This window comes from Elgaria multicarinata, chromosome 2 (genome assembly GCF_023053635.1).
Source record: "Elgaria multicarinata webbii isolate HBS135686 ecotype San Diego chromosome 2, rElgMul1.1.pri, whole genome shotgun sequence".
NCBI lineage: Eukaryota > Metazoa > Chordata > Lepidosauria > Squamata > Anguidae > Elgaria > Elgaria multicarinata.
Window position 1 is genome coordinate 31,923,958 of NC_086172.1, and position 21,103 is coordinate 31,945,060.

General features: G+C 40.3%; 2 protein-coding genes across 4 annotated transcripts in view; one reads left to right on the top strand and one right to left on the bottom strand.

Moving 5' to 3' along the window:
- The window catches only part of STAT1 (signal transducer and activator of transcription 1), a 365,052-nt gene that overhangs the window by 176,838 nt on the left and 167,111 nt on the right, over window positions 1-21,103 (top strand). The window lies entirely within an intron of this gene.
- The window catches only part of MYO1B (myosin IB), a 135,614-nt gene that overhangs the window by 84,140 nt on the left and 30,371 nt on the right, over window positions 1-21,103 (bottom strand). For all 3 annotated transcript variants that reach the window (XM_063116243.1, XM_063116242.1, XM_063116241.1), the window contains exon 3: window positions 16,862-16,977. In XM_063116243.1, the coding sequence (XP_062972313.1) occupies window positions 16,862-16,977 (116 nt within the window). The remainder of the gene's footprint in view (window positions 1-16,861; window positions 16,978-21,103) is intronic.

The window sequence follows — 21,103 nt, forward strand, 5'->3', positions numbered from 1 at the left end:
TCTTTTCGGCACCAGGTCAAGACCTTTCTCTTTTCCCAGGCATTTAACAGCATATGCTGATTTTATAACTGACCCGAGAATAGTTGTTTTAAATGGATATTGTTGTTTTTATACTTTTAGTGGTTTTGAATTTTGTATATCCGTTTTAATGTTCATTTTTAAAACTTTTGTAAACTGCCCAGGGAGCTTCAGGTATGGGGCGGTATATGAATGTAAATAAATAAATAATAAGACCTGCTTTTAAAACATTAAGGAAACTCAATGGAGTTCATAAGCATATTTTAAAAGGGGGAAATGTTATAATGGAACTGCTTTTATTAGTTCGCATGACTGTATCATTAAACATTACTCTAAATATATATATGTATTTCTTCTTTTTGTAAAATATACAGTTACAGCTGCAATCCAGGAATCGGGAAGGGAGGGAGATAAAAAGGAATTTGACCTATAAATCATTTTGTGTGAATTGCACGCCTCTCTCCAAACATTCAATTGTATTTTTTTTTTAAGAGAGCGTCTCATCTCCCAAGGGTATCATATTAAACATATTCATAGTGGGACATGCATTATGTTACACTCCCCTTCTTTTTATCCTTACATTTTTATTGCTAAGGTAAAAAAAAAAAAACATACTCAAGACAGGGAGAGTGCTTTTTTAACTCGATGTTTCTCTATACAGAACTTCAATCAACAGGTGTGTGTTGTTCAGAATTCCCCAGGACTCTTGTTAAAGGATTTACAACCTTGAACTCACATGAGAAATCTTACATTCTTATGATCAAGATTCAAAACTGGAACTATTGGGGGTGCAGGGGAGAGAGAGAAAAAGAATAAGTTCCTAATACTGAAAAATGAATATATCAGGCATCCAGAAAGAGAAATACAGGCCCCTGGGCATCCCGTAATGTATTTCTACGTAATTACCCATCATTTACAAAACTACATAAATTCAGTTTTCTAAAGCAGGTTTAGCATGAGCTTCTGCTGCTGAAGCACCGGAATGGGGGACAAGGGGTGAGAGGAGGGCAGCATCGTAAAGGATCATTAGCTCCGCCCCCCCACCCCCACTCCATCACGCTGTCTGCTGAGCACTTTCTCTTCCAGAGCTTCTTCACTTTAATGCAGGGGTGGGCGGAAGGTAAATCAGGATTCTTTGGGTGATCTGCGGTACGTCAGCCAGAGTTTCTGACTCCCTATTGTTTAACAATAGCAACAGCTAAAAGGGTTATTAAAAAAATAAATTAGGCTGCTGAAATTAAGATAGCTTGAGGGAAAACCAGGAATCTATTTTTGTTTGATGAGAATGTGAGATCACTGCTTGTACTGAAAACAAATTCCTGGGCACTAAATTCTTCAGAGACACACTGTTCTTTAATTTGAAGGGTGTGTCCACCCCCTGAGCCACTATTTTACACTTGGCTCTAGTTGGCAGAGTTTGGCTTTCAAGTACAAAAAAAGACCCCAATCTCTCCTAGAACTTGGAAACCTGACGTCAGCTCACTGTTGCTTTAATCTGTTCTTTAGACAGCCAGTCTTAGGGCCAAAACAAATATTACCTTAAAGCCATATCTACTATGTACATTCATCTTTACTCTAGAGTAGGAACAAGGGTCCCAATCGCAAAAACCTCCACATTAGAATTCTGATCCAGATTGGAGGGACTGCACCAACTCTAGAGCAGACATGACAAGAAACAGCTACTAGATACATATTTAAAGAAATGTATATTTTGGCCCTTAATGTACAGGTGCAAGGCCAAGTTTAAAATTTGTCATTCATCCACAGTGAATATCAATTGGCTTGTAGCAAATTAGAGCCCCTGTGTCACTGAAGTCCAAGTATACAACATCTAGTGCAGCCTTCCCCAAGCCAGTGCCCTCCAGATCTTTTAGACTACTATTCCCATAGTTCGAAACCATTGACACTGCAGGATCAAGCTGATGGGAGTTGTACTCCAAAACATGGGGTACATGTTTTGGAGTACATGGGGGATGGCAGGTTAGAGAAGGCTGTACTAGCAGATAATTCCTATTGGCTAGTTTAGCTAGCAAGTTAATAAGCAAAATGTTAACTAGTTCACGGTAAATACAAAGGATAAAATTAATTCAGTTCACATTTTAATACTAATTTACCTAATTTGTACTTCCTGAACCAATATATGAACTGAAATGCAGATATGTGTCGAAATTTGCACTTTACTGAATTTTGTGATGTAGTACGACAATCAGAAAATGTGTACAAAAATGCATGTATTAGGGAAAAGGATGCACAAAGATGTGAATGTTCGTGAAAATGGCATATAAAAACACATTGTATGAATGTGTATGAAGTCAGAGACCTTATGTGAACCGCCCAGAGAGCTTTGGCTTTTGGGCGGTATAGAAATGCAATAAATAAATAAATAAATAAATAAATGTTATGCAGCCTGTCCTTACAATTATGGGGAAGGCACTGCGAATAACAGGCAAGAGTCTCCCCAAATCTCCCTGCAGGCTGCCAGTCCTAAGGATAGTTACTGCTAAACAGGAATCCATCTTAACTGGGATTTGAAGCATTTAGCCACACGGCATGCAATACCAGTGGTGCATTCGCATCACTATTTAACAATTTAACTATTTGAAATACTGTATTCCATCTTGTGTACTTTTGACAAATTGTGCCTGTCCCAACAGTAAGTTTAGAACTTGTATTGCTTTTTATAATTCAAAGGTTTCTCAAACCAAAACATATAAACCCAAGCATCAAACAGGACAGGCTTGTTATTTATTAAAGATGGGGGGGGGGGAGGCACTCAGCTTTTCTGAGAAATGGCTATTACTAAGGATTTCTTACTGGCACCCTTATTCTTACTTTAAATAATGGCTCACGGCACTTAGGGCAGCAGATGGGTGCCATTTGTATGCTGTAAATTGAAGGGGAGAATTAAAGCCTTAAACATAAATGGCACATTTTCCATGAAAGGGGCTGGCAGCTGTTCTTAATTGCAGTTGGGGACCTCAAGAACTAATGGTCATATTAGTGGCCATTAAGTATAAGGGAGGGGGAACCATCAGAACTCAGTCCAAAGACTGAGTTTGCATCTGTCCAATTCATGGAGAGTTTCAAACAGCGAGTGCTCCTCTACACCATGCTATCTTGCTCAACAGGAACGAAGTACTGTTTATTCTTGGATTTTCTTACCCCTTCTGAATTTAGGTGGTTTTTTTTTTTTTTTTTTTTTTTTGCTTTCTAGAAGCCCTTGTATTCATCTATAAACCTGTTCAACAGAAACTGTTGGGCCCAGGTTTGCTTAAGACTTTGTTACCGGAAAGAAAAATCTGATCAGAATGTTATTCAGAGCTCAGAACTCAACCTGCACTACACTAAGGCCTTAGCTAGACCTAAGGTTTATCCTGGGATCGTCCCGGGGTCATCCCTGTTCATGTAAATGACACACAGGGGGTCCCGGGAGCAGGCAGGGACGACCCTGGGACAATCCCAGGATAAACCTTAGGTCTAGCTAAGGCCTTTAGCACTTCTTCCCTGCCAAATGTAGGATCAGCTCTCCTTTTACCTTAAGACAATGGGAGCGCATTTCAGTGTCTACAATTAGATTCAATACAGCTTGAAAGAAATAGCACCATTCAGACATTTGTCTTTATATGTGCAGAGGGGCCAGCAGGATTGTGTTCACCGATACTGCCCTCTGTGCATGTTCGGTGTAGTGCCTGGAAGAGCCCACACATATTTAAACCATGCGTATAGGCTCTGTCCATGAGACTAGGGGGGGTTCTTCCTATTCAAGAGTCCATGATCGTGCAGACGAACTGTATGTAACATAGGCCATAGCTAGACGTAAGGTTTATCCCTGGATCGTCCAGGGGTCAAACCTATTCATCTAGGTGACACACAGGGGAACCAGTGCTCAGGCAGGGGCGAACCCTGGATGATCCCAGGATAAACCTTAGGTCTAGCTGTGGCCATAGACACTTTCATATATTACACTGAAGGTGCATAGAAAGCAGGGCCAGGAGGTGTGAACCTGCCTTCACATCCAGCTATCTCCAAGGCCACCAAATCTACAGCATTCGGACAAGGATCGTCAAGCACTGCTCCAAACTGAAACATAACATTTTGGAAGCACCATTGGTTCAGCACTTCACTGGCTATTCACATATATATGATGATTTCAAATTTTTGGTGATGGACAGGATTTACACTCACCAACATAATTGGTGTGATTATAATAATCTACTTCTCAAAAAAGAGGCGGAATGGATTTTCTGTTTAAATTCAACACAGCCTAATGGACTCAATATCAATATAGACGATTCAATTTATTTGGGTTAACCACGGCTGGTTGCCAATTAGTTATCAGCTTTTCATTGATAAAAAAGCATTTGGATGAACTAACAGCTACCAGCTGCTCATTAAGAAAATTCTGCTTGAGGCGTTTGGCCGGGTTTTCAAGGTTGGAGTTTCTCTATTCCTGTACTGATGAAAATACTATTGTTTAAGGTTTACTTCTCTCTCTCTCTCTCTCTCTCTCTATATATATATATATACTTCTTTACAGAGATTACACATGGAATGGAGGTTTGAACGCTCCCCTTTTTTCCACGGCATTAGCGCTATAGCTGGTGGTGAATTAAAAATTTCTTACACCAAACTAAATACTTCTCGCACCAACAATATTATGATTGGATTTTCAATTTGTTTATGGGGGATAATTAGACTTTTATCTATTTTTTTTCAGTGTCTCTGACAAAGCAACTCGAGAAAACAGGATTTTTAAACCAGTAGCCTGTTAAAAAGGTCCATAAACACGGAAGAGACTAATTTGTGTCGTTAGACTGTAGATTCCGGTTGTAACTGCATTATACTGCATGGTTTATTAGGTTTTGAAATACTGAAGAGACCTACTAGTGTCTCAATACAGTTGATTATTATTACAATTGTACAGCATTGCAATTGTTCCTAACTTTTACGTTATCTGCTAGAGATTGCTTTTGTTACAATATTGTTGAATTTTTGTTCTTGTTATAAAACTATTGGTTTGTTATAACTGTTCACCCTGTCTTTGACTTTAATATTTACACTATAGTAGTTGTGTGCCTTGTGCACTATTTTGGCTGTATCAAATCACTAGCCTAGCCATATGTGCTCAACCTCTAGCCTAGCCACATATGAAGAGTCAGGATCTCATCTAGGCAACTAGGTCAAAAACTTTACAAAACTTGGCTCTTTTAACACACCTCGATCATACATGACTGAACAAGAGTTTCCAACCAATGGCTGTGTTGCTGGTTTGGTTTTTTTCTTTGGGGCCAATAGACAGAAAGATAAGCAACTAGATCGTGGGGGGAGCATTCCCTTCATCTTGTTTTAGACTGTGCACCTTTGGTAAACTGGTAGCTTTTGTACTGCACTGTTCTCGCATACCAAATACTACTAGCTCCGCCCTCCAAATCCAGAGGCCCTGAGGGCCAGAATTTATTTATTTATTTTAAAAAAACACAGTTGGCAACCACAGCATAAGCAGGCAGTCTAGTAACAATTTTTTAATGGCTAATAGTGTGTTTGCATATTTTGCAAAACCATCTTTACAGTGCAATTATTTGTCCAATTCCATAAACAAAATTCAGTTTTTTGTTCAGTCGGTGTTTGTTCAGTCTCAGCCTGCAGTACCAATTGATAGCAATCTTACTTACATGTGAATCAAGAGGAGCATCAAGAATTTTAAGAGGCACAGAGTATATGGATAGATAGATGGGCATGTTTTGTTCAGTTTTGGAATAATAGGTATGGGAATCAGAGGCTTGAAATGTTTTTGTTTCAATAATTATTTATATCATACTCATTATTCTTTTTTCTTTATTAAGAGTTGTAAAAATGTTTATTATGTATGGATATGCTTTATGACATGTCCTTACTCCACATTTATTTTATTTATTTATTTATTTATTTATTACATTTTTATACCGCCCAATAGCCGAAGCTCTCTGGGCGGTTCATACCCTTTCTTCTATTTTCCTGCTTCTCTATTAGAGGCTTCCCCTTCTGTCTTGTTGTCCTTGTGCTTGTTATTGTTATATTTGCAAATTAAAAATAAAATTTAAAAAAAGATGAAGAGCACAGCACACCATTTTCTAAAAATAATCTTTGTTGGGCCATTTTGCATGTCACAACAATCCAGGTGTTTAAGGGCTGTTGGTTTTTTGTTTTTGTTTTAAATTAAAACAATTTTCTTGTGAATTGAACAAGAACAAGTGAGCGTTCTGGCTTCTGCTGCCCAGTTTCTCCCACTGCAAGCAGGACAGCCTCAGCAAGCAGGGAACTCTGGGTTGTTGCAGTAAAGAAAACCCACCATTGGAACCCAGGGCTTAACTCAGGGTTCCAACTCTGGGTTTCTCTCCCAGGGTGAGATTATCCCTGGATTGTTTAGCCTCTCCCACTTGCAGTGAGAGTGACTCTGTGGTAGCAGCCAGCACATTCACTCATTCTCAACAATCCATGGTTTAAAAGTAGTCTGGGTTGTTGTGATGTACGAACTCCAGCCACAAAGAAACTTCATTAAGAAATCATACACACAAAGCTCAGTTTGGTGAATTAACGAAACATTAGCACACATCTGCAAACACCCACTATTTTATAGGAATCCTACAATATTACAAAACGACCTTATCACCAAAGCAAATTGAACGTTTGCTATGAATATTGAGAAATAAAAGACTTCTCATACAAGAGGAAGTGCAAACACTGTTACGTCACAATAGTTTAACTATTGCTGATTCATAATCCTGATCTATGGGAACAAGAACATTATGAACTTTACATAGAAGTGAGTGCTGCAAAGTATTTTAGAAGAAGTCTTCTGAAAGGGACTATAAATAGAAATTTAATTTAGCAGTCCACTCTGATTTAGATTTTTTTTAAAAAAAAAAACGAACATAAAAACTGATTGGCTGGTTATTTAGTTTAGGAAAAGATATCTCGTATATGAATTCTTATGGTATGTATGGATCACAGTTCGACGACTTCTTAATCGCTCCAAAATGCAGAAGACAATTCCAACAGAGTCGAACACTACCATGTATTGCTGGACAATAATCCAGGCAGTTTTTAAAGCAAAAACTTTAAATTATAAGCTTAAGTTTGGTCACTTTGACACACTTCAAGATCTTGCCCTGTCGCTTCAAATTTTGATGGTGATTTCCTTCAGAACTGTTTTCCCAAACAGAGGAAATCTCAGACAGCCCCCCCTGACCACAACACATGCACCAATTTTATATCAGTGCTACTGTAATATTTATGAATAACTTTTCTTGAACTAAAGGCAGGTTTACATATGACTACAGCCACCAATGTCTAAAGAAAACTCTTAAAGACACAGCAAAAAAGCAACATATCAAATCAGTCATCAGCCAGAAGAAGTTAAGAAAAGCTTTCCCAACAGGTCTTTCTTCACCTTCTAAAAGACAATGGTGACTGTAAGATATGACTGGGCCTTCTGGGAAACAAATTCCACAAAGCGAGGGACAAAAGAAAATATTTGCATCACCACATCATAAAAACCACATAGATTTGAATGGCCCCAGGGAAGGTATAAAACACAATGAATTCCACATTCATCTACAAAAAACGTAACTTCCTCAAAAAGGATTAGAAGAATTCTTCATATATTTGTATTCTTTCACACCACTACCTCACCAGTTGTTTTGAGGATAAAGTGGTGGTGGGGTGGGGTGGGGAGCGAGAACCAAGTATGCCACCATGAGCCCCCTGAAAGATCAGTGAGGATATAAAAGTAGTAAATAAATTATGCATTCAAAATAGGTGGAGGTTTTATAAAAACCAGCCACACTCACGTGTTTAACCATCTTTTCTTCAATATAGAGAGAATCTGATTAGTGCTGGGCAGATTAGATTAATGTGTCAATTCCCAGTGTGACAAACATTTAGGAAGGAGGAAAAACCTATATAAAAAGCAACTAGCTACTTTACAAAGATTTTTCCCCCTCAAGATTTCCGGTCTGATGCATGAACCACATTATCCACAAAAATGCATATTGGGGTTAGTGTTTAAAGTATTGCTGAAGGATAGAATTTAATGTAATGGTTCTCTAGTGTTTAAAAAATATCAATTTCTGCTTAAGACTTACTTTATTAAGACATTAAGCCATGGTGGGTTGTCATCATAGGTGGTTACACAGTGGCTTACTTAGCATGATGATTGAATCAAGCACAGCTTTTCTGTCATGGGTTGTTTTTCCACAAACAAGCCACTCTAAGAACCCATGGCTTGTAGTAGGGTTGTTTAGGGTCACTTGTTCTCATGGTGGCTTAGTGTGATTTCTGAACCCAGCAGAGTCGCTTCAGCATGGGCTGTTTAAAATGGCAAGAGAGCCACCTGGCAAGAGCAGCGAAAAACCTTGTTGACTGCTCCTTATGGTCTAGTTAGTGCCACTGCCATCTACTCTCCTCCATTGTCGTTAGTGCTGTAAGTGTCCACCCCTTCACTGACATTGCATTGATACTGTTTGCAGACTTTCTTTTTTTGGTCTTTAAAAATTGCACAAATGGGTTTGGGTCCCTCTTCCCTTGAACTGAGCAAGTGCACTCATTTGTAGGATCACAGCAAGGTATATTTTCTTATGTTATTCACCTACTTCATTGATTGTTAAATTGGCAGAGTAGAAATAAGCTCCACATGCTCCCACAGTAATTACACCCGCAGCAAAAGTTCCTGTCCCATTCAACTGCCCATTTCAGGATTCACTGTCTACGCAAGAGCTGACGTGAAGGAGGAATATGACAGCTTGTATTTCAATATGTTGTGAGAGGAGGAATTTGACAAGTGGCATTTCTAGATGTGAGGACATACCAATGTGCTTGGGTTCTGTCCTATCTGCTGTCATACTGCTACAACTAAAGAACGTAAACTTAATGTGCGAATGCGTACAGTTGCACACCTGCGAAGGACTGAAGAAAAAACTTCAAAGAATGAACTCATGGGTTCATTTGAAGGACCATTTTTTCCCAAAAAAATACTGATCCCATTTGTGCAAATTTGAAGTGAAAAATTAAAAAAGGGTTGCCCACATTAAAACTGCTTTGGAAGTGGGCAGTGATTTGAGGGGGGAGAAGTTTGCTTCTGTAGGGAATATGAGGCTCTGAGATTTTGTGTTTTGCAACTTGTAGATTTGACAGCTATGTAGAGACTGGGGGTGGGGGGAGACTCTCTGCCATCGGGAATATGAGGATCCAAGATGGGTTTTGCCCCAAAGGCAGCTGCGATATGTCTTGGGAGTGAGTGAGGGGGAAAGAGGCCATGGCAACATGCCATACACCCAATTGACTTATGAGAGTTCAGTAAACAAACAACCAATGGTGGCTTGTTCTCAGGGTGGCTTAACGTGACGTGAACTTGCTCCATAACTCTAATAAATTCACAAGCACAACCATCCAAGAGGAGAGAAGCCACACAAACCTGCCTCTAGCCAAGTATGCTAATTATCAACTACAGGAGAAGCTTATAAAGTCGCTCTCTCAACCAAAGAAAAAAGCAAACGAATTTTGCTTATGTACACACACTCATTTAAATGTAAGTCAACAGCCCTAATACATACCATTACTGTGGAATAAAGAAGCCAGGCAGAAAAGAAAAGAAAAAAGCTGTTGCTTTTCCTCAGATAATGAAACGAGTCCCTTACATGCACTCTGCTTTCTCCTAAGGCACATGTTCTCCTATATAGCTACAGATATCCTTCAATATCTGTGTAGCATGCATTCAAAACTGTACAAGTAGTGAGCGACACACACACATACACACACATAAGGCAGGAAAGAGGCAGTCAGCTATATTCTTAAGTTAGAAGAAACAAGGACTTGTTCTCGTTCAACATCTCTCACTTGCTTGATGTTTGCTTATTTGTTCTCCACCGATATAACTGGCTGGCTTCTCTAATCTCTCTCATCTTCCTCATCACGATCAGAGGGGCCATAGCTAGACTGGGCAAAATCCTGGGGTGATCCCTGAGATCGTCCCTGTGCGTCCATATGACGCACAGGGGATCCTGGGATCAGGGAGAGATGATCCTTCCCTTGCCCCGGGATCTCACCCTTCTCTTTAGGCCCGGTTTTTCCATAGTCTCAGGCTGAGCCTAAGACCATGGAATGTGTGGCCGGGCGCCGCAGTTTGTCCCAGCTCCTCGCGGTTCCTCACAAGGAGCCGGGACCCATGCATGGGGCGCAGAGCTCCTCAGGAGCACTGCGCTTATCGGGGTGGGCGAAGCAGGGAAATTAAAAAAAAATTAAAAAATTCTTACCTTTTGCACACGAGCATTCGTACGCTGCTGCCGCTTTAAGAAAATTTTTTAAAATGGCGGGCGCGATACCTCTCCATCTGAGGTCGTCGTGCGCCGCATGTAAACTGAAGGGGGATCTCACAATAAAACCATCGCAAGATCTTCGCACCTCCATCGCGGACTAGCAGGTAGGTCTAGCTAAGGCCAGGGAGCCAGGCTCTAGTAAGCAAGAAGACCTTAAGGTTTACTCTGAACCTGAAGCTGAAGAGAGAGGATGAACACCACTCCTCTCCAGTCCCAAATTTCGCTGATGCCTGGGAGTTGATGGTACTCTACACTTACTGAGCATCATAACAAAACCTCCACGTCCTGTCTCCAACTCAAGGAGGTGGGAGGCAGAGCCACATGGTCTTGCCTCTGTGACCAATGGCTGCTTTGAGTGAGGAGTGTCCATCAGGTGCAGATGCAAAGCAAGCAAAACCTTGGAAAGCTTCAAACGCCTCTTGAAAAGCCCATGAAATATCATGGATTTTTATATCGTATATGGATCAAGTGCAGTTCTGTAGGGTCCCGTGTGTGTCTGTAATGGACTGCTCTGTTTTATTGTTACCTTTGGTCACTTTTTATATTATAGTTTTTATAAGCCCTATTTAGATCTTCTGTATCTGAACAGAGCAAACACAAAAGGGGAAGCAGCGCTTCCATCATCCATGCGAGCCAGAACATCACCACCATCATCATCATCATCAATTTATTTCTTACCTGCCTCTCCGCTTGGATCGAGGTGGGGAACAACAGTAAATATAAAATACATAAAACTGAATTAAGAACATAACATACATTATTAAAACATCCTAAAATTCCACTGGGTAGGCCTGCTGGAAGAGATCAGTCTTAATATATTTCTTACATGCTAAAAGACTTTAGTTGACGAGTCTCCTCCGGCAGGCCATTCCACAGTCTGGGAGCAGAAGAGAAGGTCCTCTGGGTAATAATTGTCAGCCTAATTTTGGCTGACTAAAGTAGATTCTTCCCAGAGGACCTGAGTGTGCGGGGCAGATTGTACATTTTCCATTATTCTGGCTCCTGTGGACAGTCTCCCCTGATGTAGGAGGCTCTCCTCTTCAAGCTATCACCCTCCGCAAATACAGCGTGTGAGGAGGGCAGAGTGCTCCCTCTCCTCAAGTGTTTGCTCTATTTGGGTACAGAATGCCTGAAGAGGGCTATATTGTATTGTATATGCATTTCAGTTGAACCACATGGAGATTTTATTATATTAAGCCATATAGAAATATTACAATACACTAAGTTGATTAATATAAAGTCTTCACCATACAAAGCTAGATTTAATACTCAAGCGGCACGACCCAGCCAAAGTTAAGTCCTATTTATTTCAATGGGATAAATTTAAGTATATGATTTCAAGTTTTCCATTAAAATCCAGAGGACTTGAAATTGATTAACTTTGGCTGACTCACACCAAAAGTTAATTCTCTTCTTATGAAAAGCAAAAATCCAATCTACAGCACAAAGCAGTAAATTCCACTTAATCAGCCTCCCATCTATTAAAACATTTCTTGGTTTGTAATTGCATGTTCAGCATTTCTCATCAAATTTAACCCCAAAAAGGCATTTTGGCAATGAGGAGAATTCTATTTCAAAATTCCACTTTTGCAAAAAGTCAGCAATACAATTAGGAAATTGACATCACAACAAAATGTTTTACTTGTTATAACAATTATAACTGTTCTCAGAATGTAACAAGTTATCCCGTAACTATACATTAAGACCTCATCTACACCAAGCAGGATATTGCAGTATGAAAGCGGTATATAAAAGGCAGGAGCCACACTACTGCTTTATAGCGGTATTGAAGTGCACTGACGACTGTTGGGGCCCATAGACATAGACCACAAACCACTTTCATACCGCTATATCTTGCTTGGTGTGGCTCCTGCCTTTTATATACCGCTTTCATACTGCAATATCCTGCTTGGTGTAGAAGAGGCCTAAGAGTTTCCCAAGCAAGGAATAATCGAAATGGCACAGGATAAGTTCTGGATAATAAATTCTTTACTTTCTAGTAATGCATGTAAGGAGTCTAGGACTTTTTGTTTTGTTTTTGTTTATTTTGATTATATACAAGGATGTTTATATTGCATTAAAAAATCTTCCAATTTTTTGTTTAAGTTCCCTGGCATGGTATTTTACTGCTCCATAAATAGATTAAGGGCTCATCTACACCAAGCAGGATATTCCACTATGAAAGCAGTATGAAAGCAGTATATAAAAGATAGGAGCCACACTATTGCTTTATAGTGATATTGAAGTGCACTGACAACTGTTTGGGCCCATGACACATCTACACCAAGCAGGATGTAACACTATGAAAGTGGTATGAAAGCATTATATGGTATGTGTCATGGGTCCCAACAGTTGTCAGTGCACTTCAATACTGCTATAAAGCAGTAGTGTGGCTCCTGCCTTTTATATACCGCTTGCATAGTGGAATATCTGCTTGGTATAGATGAGCCCTAAGAGTTTGGATTCCAGAAATTGTGCCATGTCACTAAATTTATAATCTGAATATGCCCATTAGAATTAAAAGCACTCAACTAAGTATGACATCACTGGAGTGTCTAGTTCTTTCTTCCTAATGCAGTATCCTTAATTATAATACTTTGCATTTTTAAAAAACCTAATTTCCAGCAGATGACCATTTATCTAATCAAGGTACTTTTTAACTACTAGAAGACTTTGCACATATATATGTGGTACCCTTAAAGATAGTTTAGAAACAACTAGAGCTCCAGACCCATTGCAATTTGCACAATTTCTTTTGAGTACAACCTTTGGTTTTTCCAGAGAATTCAAAATATTTTGGCAAGGGGTGGTTTGATAAAGGGCATGTAGGAGGAAGCTGTAATAAATAGAAGGACTAACTAAAAAGTGTGATAGGAAAAGGGAAGGGAAGGGAGTCTTACAGGACAGTAAATCCGCATTCCTTCCTGAAGAAAGAATTACTTCAACAAAGAGTTATTCCAAACCCAGTTCGCTTTGTAATGCCAATGCTTAACCTTTCTTACCTCCTTCCATTTTCCAGCTATTTCTTCCCCAAGTCAGATTTAATTACTGTCTTGAAACCTGGCTAGGAAAAATACAACCCAATACTAGGCTATTTGAAAGACTATTCCCCCACCTCCCTCCCAATCCCCTTTCATTTTGTGTCATGTTTTTTAGATTGTAAGCCTGTGGGCTGGAACTGTCTTAAGAAACATTTTTGTAAGCCATCTTGAGAGCCTTTTTTGGATAAAGGGTGGGATAAAAGTGCTTAAATAAATAAATAAATACTACATTCCCCCAAATGAACCTGCACAGGTATTAAGCCCTTCAAGAGAGGCCCTCCTCTCTGTCCAACCACCATCAGAGGCACATTTGACAAGAACAGGAGAGAGAGCCTTCTCAGTGGCTGTCCCCAGACTCTGGAACTCTCTGCTGAGGAAACTCAGGGAGGCCAGGCTAGCTCTTTTAGTCTTTTATTTTGACCAAAAAAAAGTTTTTAAGCTGACTTGTTTGCTGAAGCAGGATTTATCTGGCGGATGCTGTTCATTTCTCTTGTATGGATGTGCCTTTGATTTGTTTTAGTTTTTTGTTTTGTTTTAAATACAATTCTGTATTTGTATTGTTAGACACCTTGACCACTATCTCTTATGGGATAAACACAGCCTGGGTGCGTTTTCAGGAGAAAATACTGGGTCAGGGCAAAGATTAAGCATCCCTTCCCACTGGCCAATTTTCTCTTGCAAGTGCTCCACCCACTCCTCACATTATTAGTTATAAGTTTGTGTTATAAGTTGTTTTTTTCCTCATAATGTATACCTCCCTCCTCTATCTGAAGAATAATTTCTACATATACAGGAAAGATTGCCAGCACACTTACAAGCTCCATTCATCAACAATGGGAGATAGGTGTTTGGGTGTGTGTTTTAAAATGTATATCCAGTGGTGCCTTGAGCTAGTGATAATTAGTGCATTTTCATCTCAGACTGACACGTTTAATTTTTTTTAGTTATATCTTCCTACATCTATATCTAGAAGTGAGGGGCTACAGGAAACAATTTTCCCAGAAACAAATGTTTAAATAAATGCAAATGGGGAAAACCCTTCCCCAATCCGGTGTTCTCCAAATGTATTGGACCATTGGCCATGCTGGCTGTGATGGGAGTTGTAGTCAAACACATCTAGAAGGGACCAAGTTGGAGAACGCTGGCTTAAATCCTCAAATCCATATTTTGCTTGTATTTATTTCAATGGAACTCTGGACTGTGAGAAGCAAGTAACCTTCAAGAATTAAAGGACCAGATTTACAAAACAACAACCACCTGTAAAACCAAGTTTGTTTCCAGTATAAAAACAGCTCTTTGTGTTTGGGGTGTTCCTTCGCTCTACTATCAAAGTGATGTTGTTTTTCCAAAATATGAAGCCAGTTAAACAAGCAGGCAGCTACCATGCCTCATGAGTCAAATTAGACCTTTTGATAAACAGCTGCACTTGGAGGTTTTAAACGTTCCTTCCCATTTGAAACATATTTTATATCTACAAAATGAGGGCATCTTTTAGGACAAATACATCTTTCCTATGCAGCAACACTTTTAGGAACATAGGAAGCCGTCTTGTATTGATTCAGACCATTGGTCCATTTAGCCCAGTATAGCCCATTGACTGGCCAGGGCTCTCCAGGATTTTGGGAAATTTTCCAGTCCTACCTGCAGATGACAGAGATTGAACTTGGGACTTTCTACGTGTAGAGCATGTGCTCTACCACAGAACCACAGGCACTCCTTTTAGCTGCTGGTACCAAATTATTGAAATACTGGAAAATATTAAACATCAGCCCAATATATAAATTAAATTGAAATATAACAGACAATTTTATTCAGGTCCGTAGGATGAAGGGCTAATACACATGCCAATATTCCCATCATGCTTCAGTAACTGAAATCAACAAGCATCAGGATACATGTGGAATCTTCCTCTACACATATTTAGCAAAGTTCAAAAATCCAAGAGGTTTAATGTATGCATACTAGGAAGCAAAACAAATACACAGATCCTTCACAAGATTAAGTTCCACATGGATCCCACCATACGTTAACTCAAACGAACAAAACAAACGTTCTTGAGGGAAAATATTGGGTTGTGTGAAACAGCTCTGAATCACAATGCATCCAAATACTTTTGCTTAACTATGGGCATGTCTAGACCTGAGGATATCACGGGGATCACCCTGGGATCATCCCTGTGCGTCCACATGACGCACAGGGGATCCTGGGGGCAGGGAGGGATAATTATATTTACTGTTGTTCCCCACCTCGATCAAAATGGAGAGGCGGGTAAGAAATATATTATTATTATTATTATTATCATCATCATCATCATCATCATCATCATCATCATCCCTCCCTTGCCCCAGGATATCGCCCTACCCTTTAATCATGTTTTTTCCTGCGGTCTCAGGATGATCCAGAGAATGCAGGAGGTGTGGCCGGGCATCCCGTTTTTGTCCCGGCTCCTTGCAAGTAACCAAGAGGAGCTGGGAACCAGGCACGGGCCATGGAGCTCCTCAGGAGCTCTGTGCCCATCGGGAGGGGGGGAGGTTTTTAAAAAAACTAAATCCTCATTTTTGCGCAACAGCGCTCCTGCGCTTTTTTCTGATTAAAATCCTCTTCCTTATGGGACGTTGCGCGCCGTGTGTAGACTGAGGGGGAGGATCTCTCGATCATCATATCGCGAGATCATCCCCCTCCACCCCCTTCGTCTAGCCATGTCCACTGTGGATTTGGATCTTAACTTTCTTTGCGTGAATGAAACAGAGTTCAAGTTCATAGAATGAGGCTTTCCCACCTCCCTTTACCACCAACAGCCCACTGAAAATCATCTCCTGGAAGTTTTGGTACCCTGGGCGAGGACATAGGACATAAGTATAGAAAGCTATAGACAGAGGGGGGAATTTCCCCCGTACTTTACATGAACAGACAAGCACTTAAGATTCAAGCCATGACCTAGTCCATATCAAACATTACAACACACAAGTAGCTGCCATTAAAACCAGCAGATTTGTGTCTTTTCACAGCTCATTGGAAACATTTAGATAGCTATAACATCTAGTTTTCCTACCGTGCCCCATTCATTTGGATATAGGTTGCTGGTCAGGAAAATCTTGATTACAACATAATGTAATACATTCTGTATACTGGGGAGGGAGAAAGAAAGAACGAGACACAGGTCTCTCATTTTCAGTGACCACCAAGAATATGCCGCATATCATCTAATTCTGGCTTGAGATGTTACTAGAAAGTAACTTTCTTCATTTGGAAAAACAAATTCTAAAACTGTCATTGAATAAAATATCCAGATTTCCTTTATTTGCAAATAAACTTTGTATTCCAAGAAGAGCTAATCAAAGGCATGATAGATCAAACACATTCTATGATTTACAGGAAACAGCTGTTCGCATCTATAAACTGCATTGCTTAAAGAAGACTAAGAACCTAAAACTTCGGCTCCATACTTACATGTGGGGTCTGAGTTCATAGAAGTTTCTGTTTCTGTATTCTTCCACTTTCTCTGGTGAATAAATAGGTAGCAATCTGTATGGATTTATCGATATCACCACACTACCAATGTAAGTCTGCAGGAGAATAAGAATGTACAGTAGAGTTTTAAGAGTAGAAATTGCAATTTATCCTCCAAAATATGTTTAGTAATATTTAGCTCTATTGTACCATTTGCACAGGAAAGTGTTTGTCTTAGTTGGGACCATGAAATTGTCACAAGTAAAGACTTAAACAAGTCCAATTCCAAATCTTAAGATCCCTGTGGATTTTTAAATCATTTCCTTATAACTATTAAAGTGACACGGATGTTCTCCAGAAGATTTTTTCCCACTTAAACAAAACAAAAAAGCATATTTAAGGTGTCTTGAAGTGGAATTAAGTGGAATGCATCTATCTCCTGATGATATGAATATGCCTTTACAAGCAGCCCATGCTCAGAATTAGAAGCCAGGTGTCCAAAGTGATCAAGCCTTGAAAGGATACTGGATTGACTAGAGAAGGGGTAGGCAATTTGGTGCCATCCAGATGTTTTAGACTACAACTTTCATAATCCTGAACAATTGGACATGTGGCAGGGACTTATAGGACTTGTAACCCTAAATATCTGGAGGGCACCATGTTACCTACCCCTGGTCTAGAGGTACAGGGTTCTATGAATTCATTTTTAAAACATCTGAGAGATGAAGTGCTAACTTATGCATCGTCTTCTTTTAAACCATTGATCTTCAACCAGGGGGGGTCAGGATCTACTACTGGGTTGCAGCATGACCTAAGCTAGGCAGCAGTAGTAACACTACAACCATACAAATATGCGGTAGCAAATTAAGAAGTGTTTCCCCAAATGCATGTTTGGGCTAAAGGTGAGGCCCTGGTTTTAAAAGGGAAAAAACTACTACAGCAAGGGAGCATGGTGTTTGTGTGGGCGTATGCATGTGTGACAGAGTGTGTGTGTGTGTGTGTGTGTGTGAGAGAGAGAGAGAGAGAGAGAGAGAGAGAGAGAGTGTCAGAGAGAGATTATATGACAATTTGGGGGAGTATCTTTCAACAAAATAAAGGAAAAATTAAGCAAAAGTGGGTTAAAAGGTCACATCTAAGGAAGATGATAAAGAACAAGTTATTTGTAATTAAGCTTCTCTGATATTCTGAGTGCAAGAAACCAGGTGTTCACCAGTATACTTCAAAAGCAGTATACGACATCTTAAAATAACCAATGTTTTCAGAGGTCAAAGGACTACACCGAGGCAAGGGCACATACATGTGCTCATGTTTAAGCTGAAGCATGTCAAGAAGCTACTGCTTTGGGTTGGGCATAGCTCAGGACTTTTTGCCTTTTAAAGGGAGCCCCATTACTATAATTCAGCCACCTACATCATCATTCGATACAGTAGTCCCTGTAATGAGAGATGGTGTGTGTGTGTGTGTGTGTGTAAGGGGGGGGACCACCAGGAAAACAGAACTTTCCCACACAACATCCTCCTTCCCACCAAGACTCCAATATAAACAAGTACAGATATAAATGACTTAATTCCTTGAGCATGGAATGAGTGCAATTACATTCCAGCGATGAAAACAGAACTCCTGGGGTAGGGCGAAGAAAATGCCATGACATCCAAGGGATTAGAATATCCTTCGCTTGCTCTGTGTTCTTATACAGCTGCTATTTTAGAACTGCAGCCCCAAAGGACTGGTCTCATGATTAAAGCACAGGAAAACAGCAGACGATGATCTGGATTCCATTCTCTGTTTTACCACAGGACTAGTTGGGAGCATGGACAAGTATTTAGGTTCACTGAGCAGCAAATCGCCAGAAGTATATTAGTTTCCTCACTCCAGGCTGTCCCCTTATTATACATGGTCTTAAACACACAGATGCACCAGCACCCACAAAATCACTGCAAGCCTCTTAAAGTCAAGAATCATATTATTCAACTTCTGTGCTTCTAACATACACAAAGCCAATACAAATGAGCAGGTAGATCTAATCCCTGTCCTTGCATCATGAGGTAAGCAATAAGTGGGGACTGAACCTGGCCTATAAGGGGGCCGTGCTGTGCAATGAGAACAAATGGCCACACTGTTCACTTTTGGTCTAAAGGCACCTTGATCACACCCACTGGCAAGAGATTAAGAGAGAACGGAAAATTGCACGTTGGATTTGGCTGATCTGAATTCTGCAAAAGGAAGACTGAATGAAGTTGACGGGAATACAGCACTGCTTGCTTCTGAACTACCATGAGCCTTGTTCTTGGTGCATATTTGTAAACAGATTAGACAGGCAGCAGAAGTCTCTAGGGCGTTCTCCTCCACCAACAGAAATTTCACAGGCTAATGCAAGATCCATTTAGCTATCAAACCTAAAACTAAACTATACAGAGACCGGATGCTTAGTTTTTCTTTGTAGGAAAGATACTCAATCTTTGAACGAAGTCTTCCATGAGCAGAAAAAGCCAGGATCCTTCTATGAGCAGAACCCTTGCTTTTGTGAAAGGAAACCTATTTCTATTCATGAAACAAAACATTTGGATCCAGCCCAGAGTTAAACATACTAATCCACCATTTCCCAACTTGGCACCCTCCAGATTATGAGAGTTGCAGTCCATCACATTTTAGGGTGCCAGGTTGGAAACGGCTGTTCTATTCTATATAAAAAGAACAGTGTAGGTAAACTATCTGCCCTTTGAAGCCATACATTGTACATTGGACCCAACAAATAATGGGCCCGTTCGCACAAACGATGGCACTATCATGTTGTCAATTAACTCACAATTTGTCGTGGTGCATGCCAGGTGCATTCTGCAGCTTTTTTGAATACCCTATAGGTTAAGTGTGCGTTAAACAACCCACAATTAACCTATAGTGTAATTGTAGGTTTCCTGTGGATTGTTTAACCAACAATTAATCTAGAGTGCCCAGGTTAGGATCTCACATAGCAACCTCTAACCCGATCCATGGTCATTTCGAATATTCAATCTTTGAACACACCTAGCAGTGGCAGCCGCCAGACGCAAAGACGGCGGCAGCAGAGCAGGTAAGTGGGGAATGGGAGGAGGGGGGCTTACCTTTGCATTTGGATAAGACAGGAAGTAGGCCGCCGGATGCAAAGACCGTGGTGGCGGCAGATGGTGGAGCAGGTAAGTGGGGGAGGGGGCTTACCTGGCAGCAGCGGGCAGCGGAGGCACCAGGTAAGTGGGGACAGTTTTCTGGGTGCTGGCTGCCCAGCCCAGCTGCACAGCTGCCACCCAGAAAACTCTGAGGGCCTGAATTTCACCTCGGCTTTGACACCGAGGCGAGTCAGGAACCCCCAAGGCAGCCCCGAGGTGAATAGAGGCTGCTTCAGGGGCTCCGGACCAGCCTCCAAGGTGGATCGGGGGGTCCTTGCACAGCCCTACTTTACAGTAGTCTAAAAACTATTTTAGATGCTTTTCAATTTTATAAGCCAGCAGTTAAGATTCTATTAGAGTTCAAACAGAGCCTTTAATACAGGCTTTTAATACTAGTATTTCCAAAAATGCTATTTTTGATATTGTGGATTCAGCATCCTACTTAGCAGTTAACTTTGCTTTCAAGAACTTTTCTTCTACACCTCTAATGTTACTGGTGTCCACACATATACTACAACTACTGATACTTCCCCAGCACTCCTCATCAGCTCATCTGGATGTCTCATATATCTGCAACCTTTGTACCAGACAGGTTAACACAGGTAAATTCAATCACTAACCAGGAAAATTATTATGACTCCTCTGTTTTTATTGAGAAGTCTCTATGTAAGCAAAGCCATCAATATTTGAATATGTCTCGACCTGCTTTAAAAATGCGTGCAGCAAGACTCACACTAAGAGGACATTTCAGGTTACCAACTTACTGACAAATATTGAGTTTTCTATCAAACTAAGGTGATTTTATTTATTCCTTTTCCTCATCTAAACTCCGTACCTGAAAAGCTGGAGTAAGTTAAGGCACAAGACAAATTGCTTCCTAAATATTCTTCCAAAATCAGAACTGCAAATACATCCATGCCCAGTAAAACCTGGAGAACGGAGTCCCTTCGGAGCCAAAAGTTCTAGAATTGCTTTAAAAAAAAAGGGGGGGGAAGCTATTATTATTATTATTATTATTATTATTATTATTATTATTATTATTATTTATATAGCACCATCAATGTACATGGTGCTTGCTCTCCTCTATTTATTACTTCCA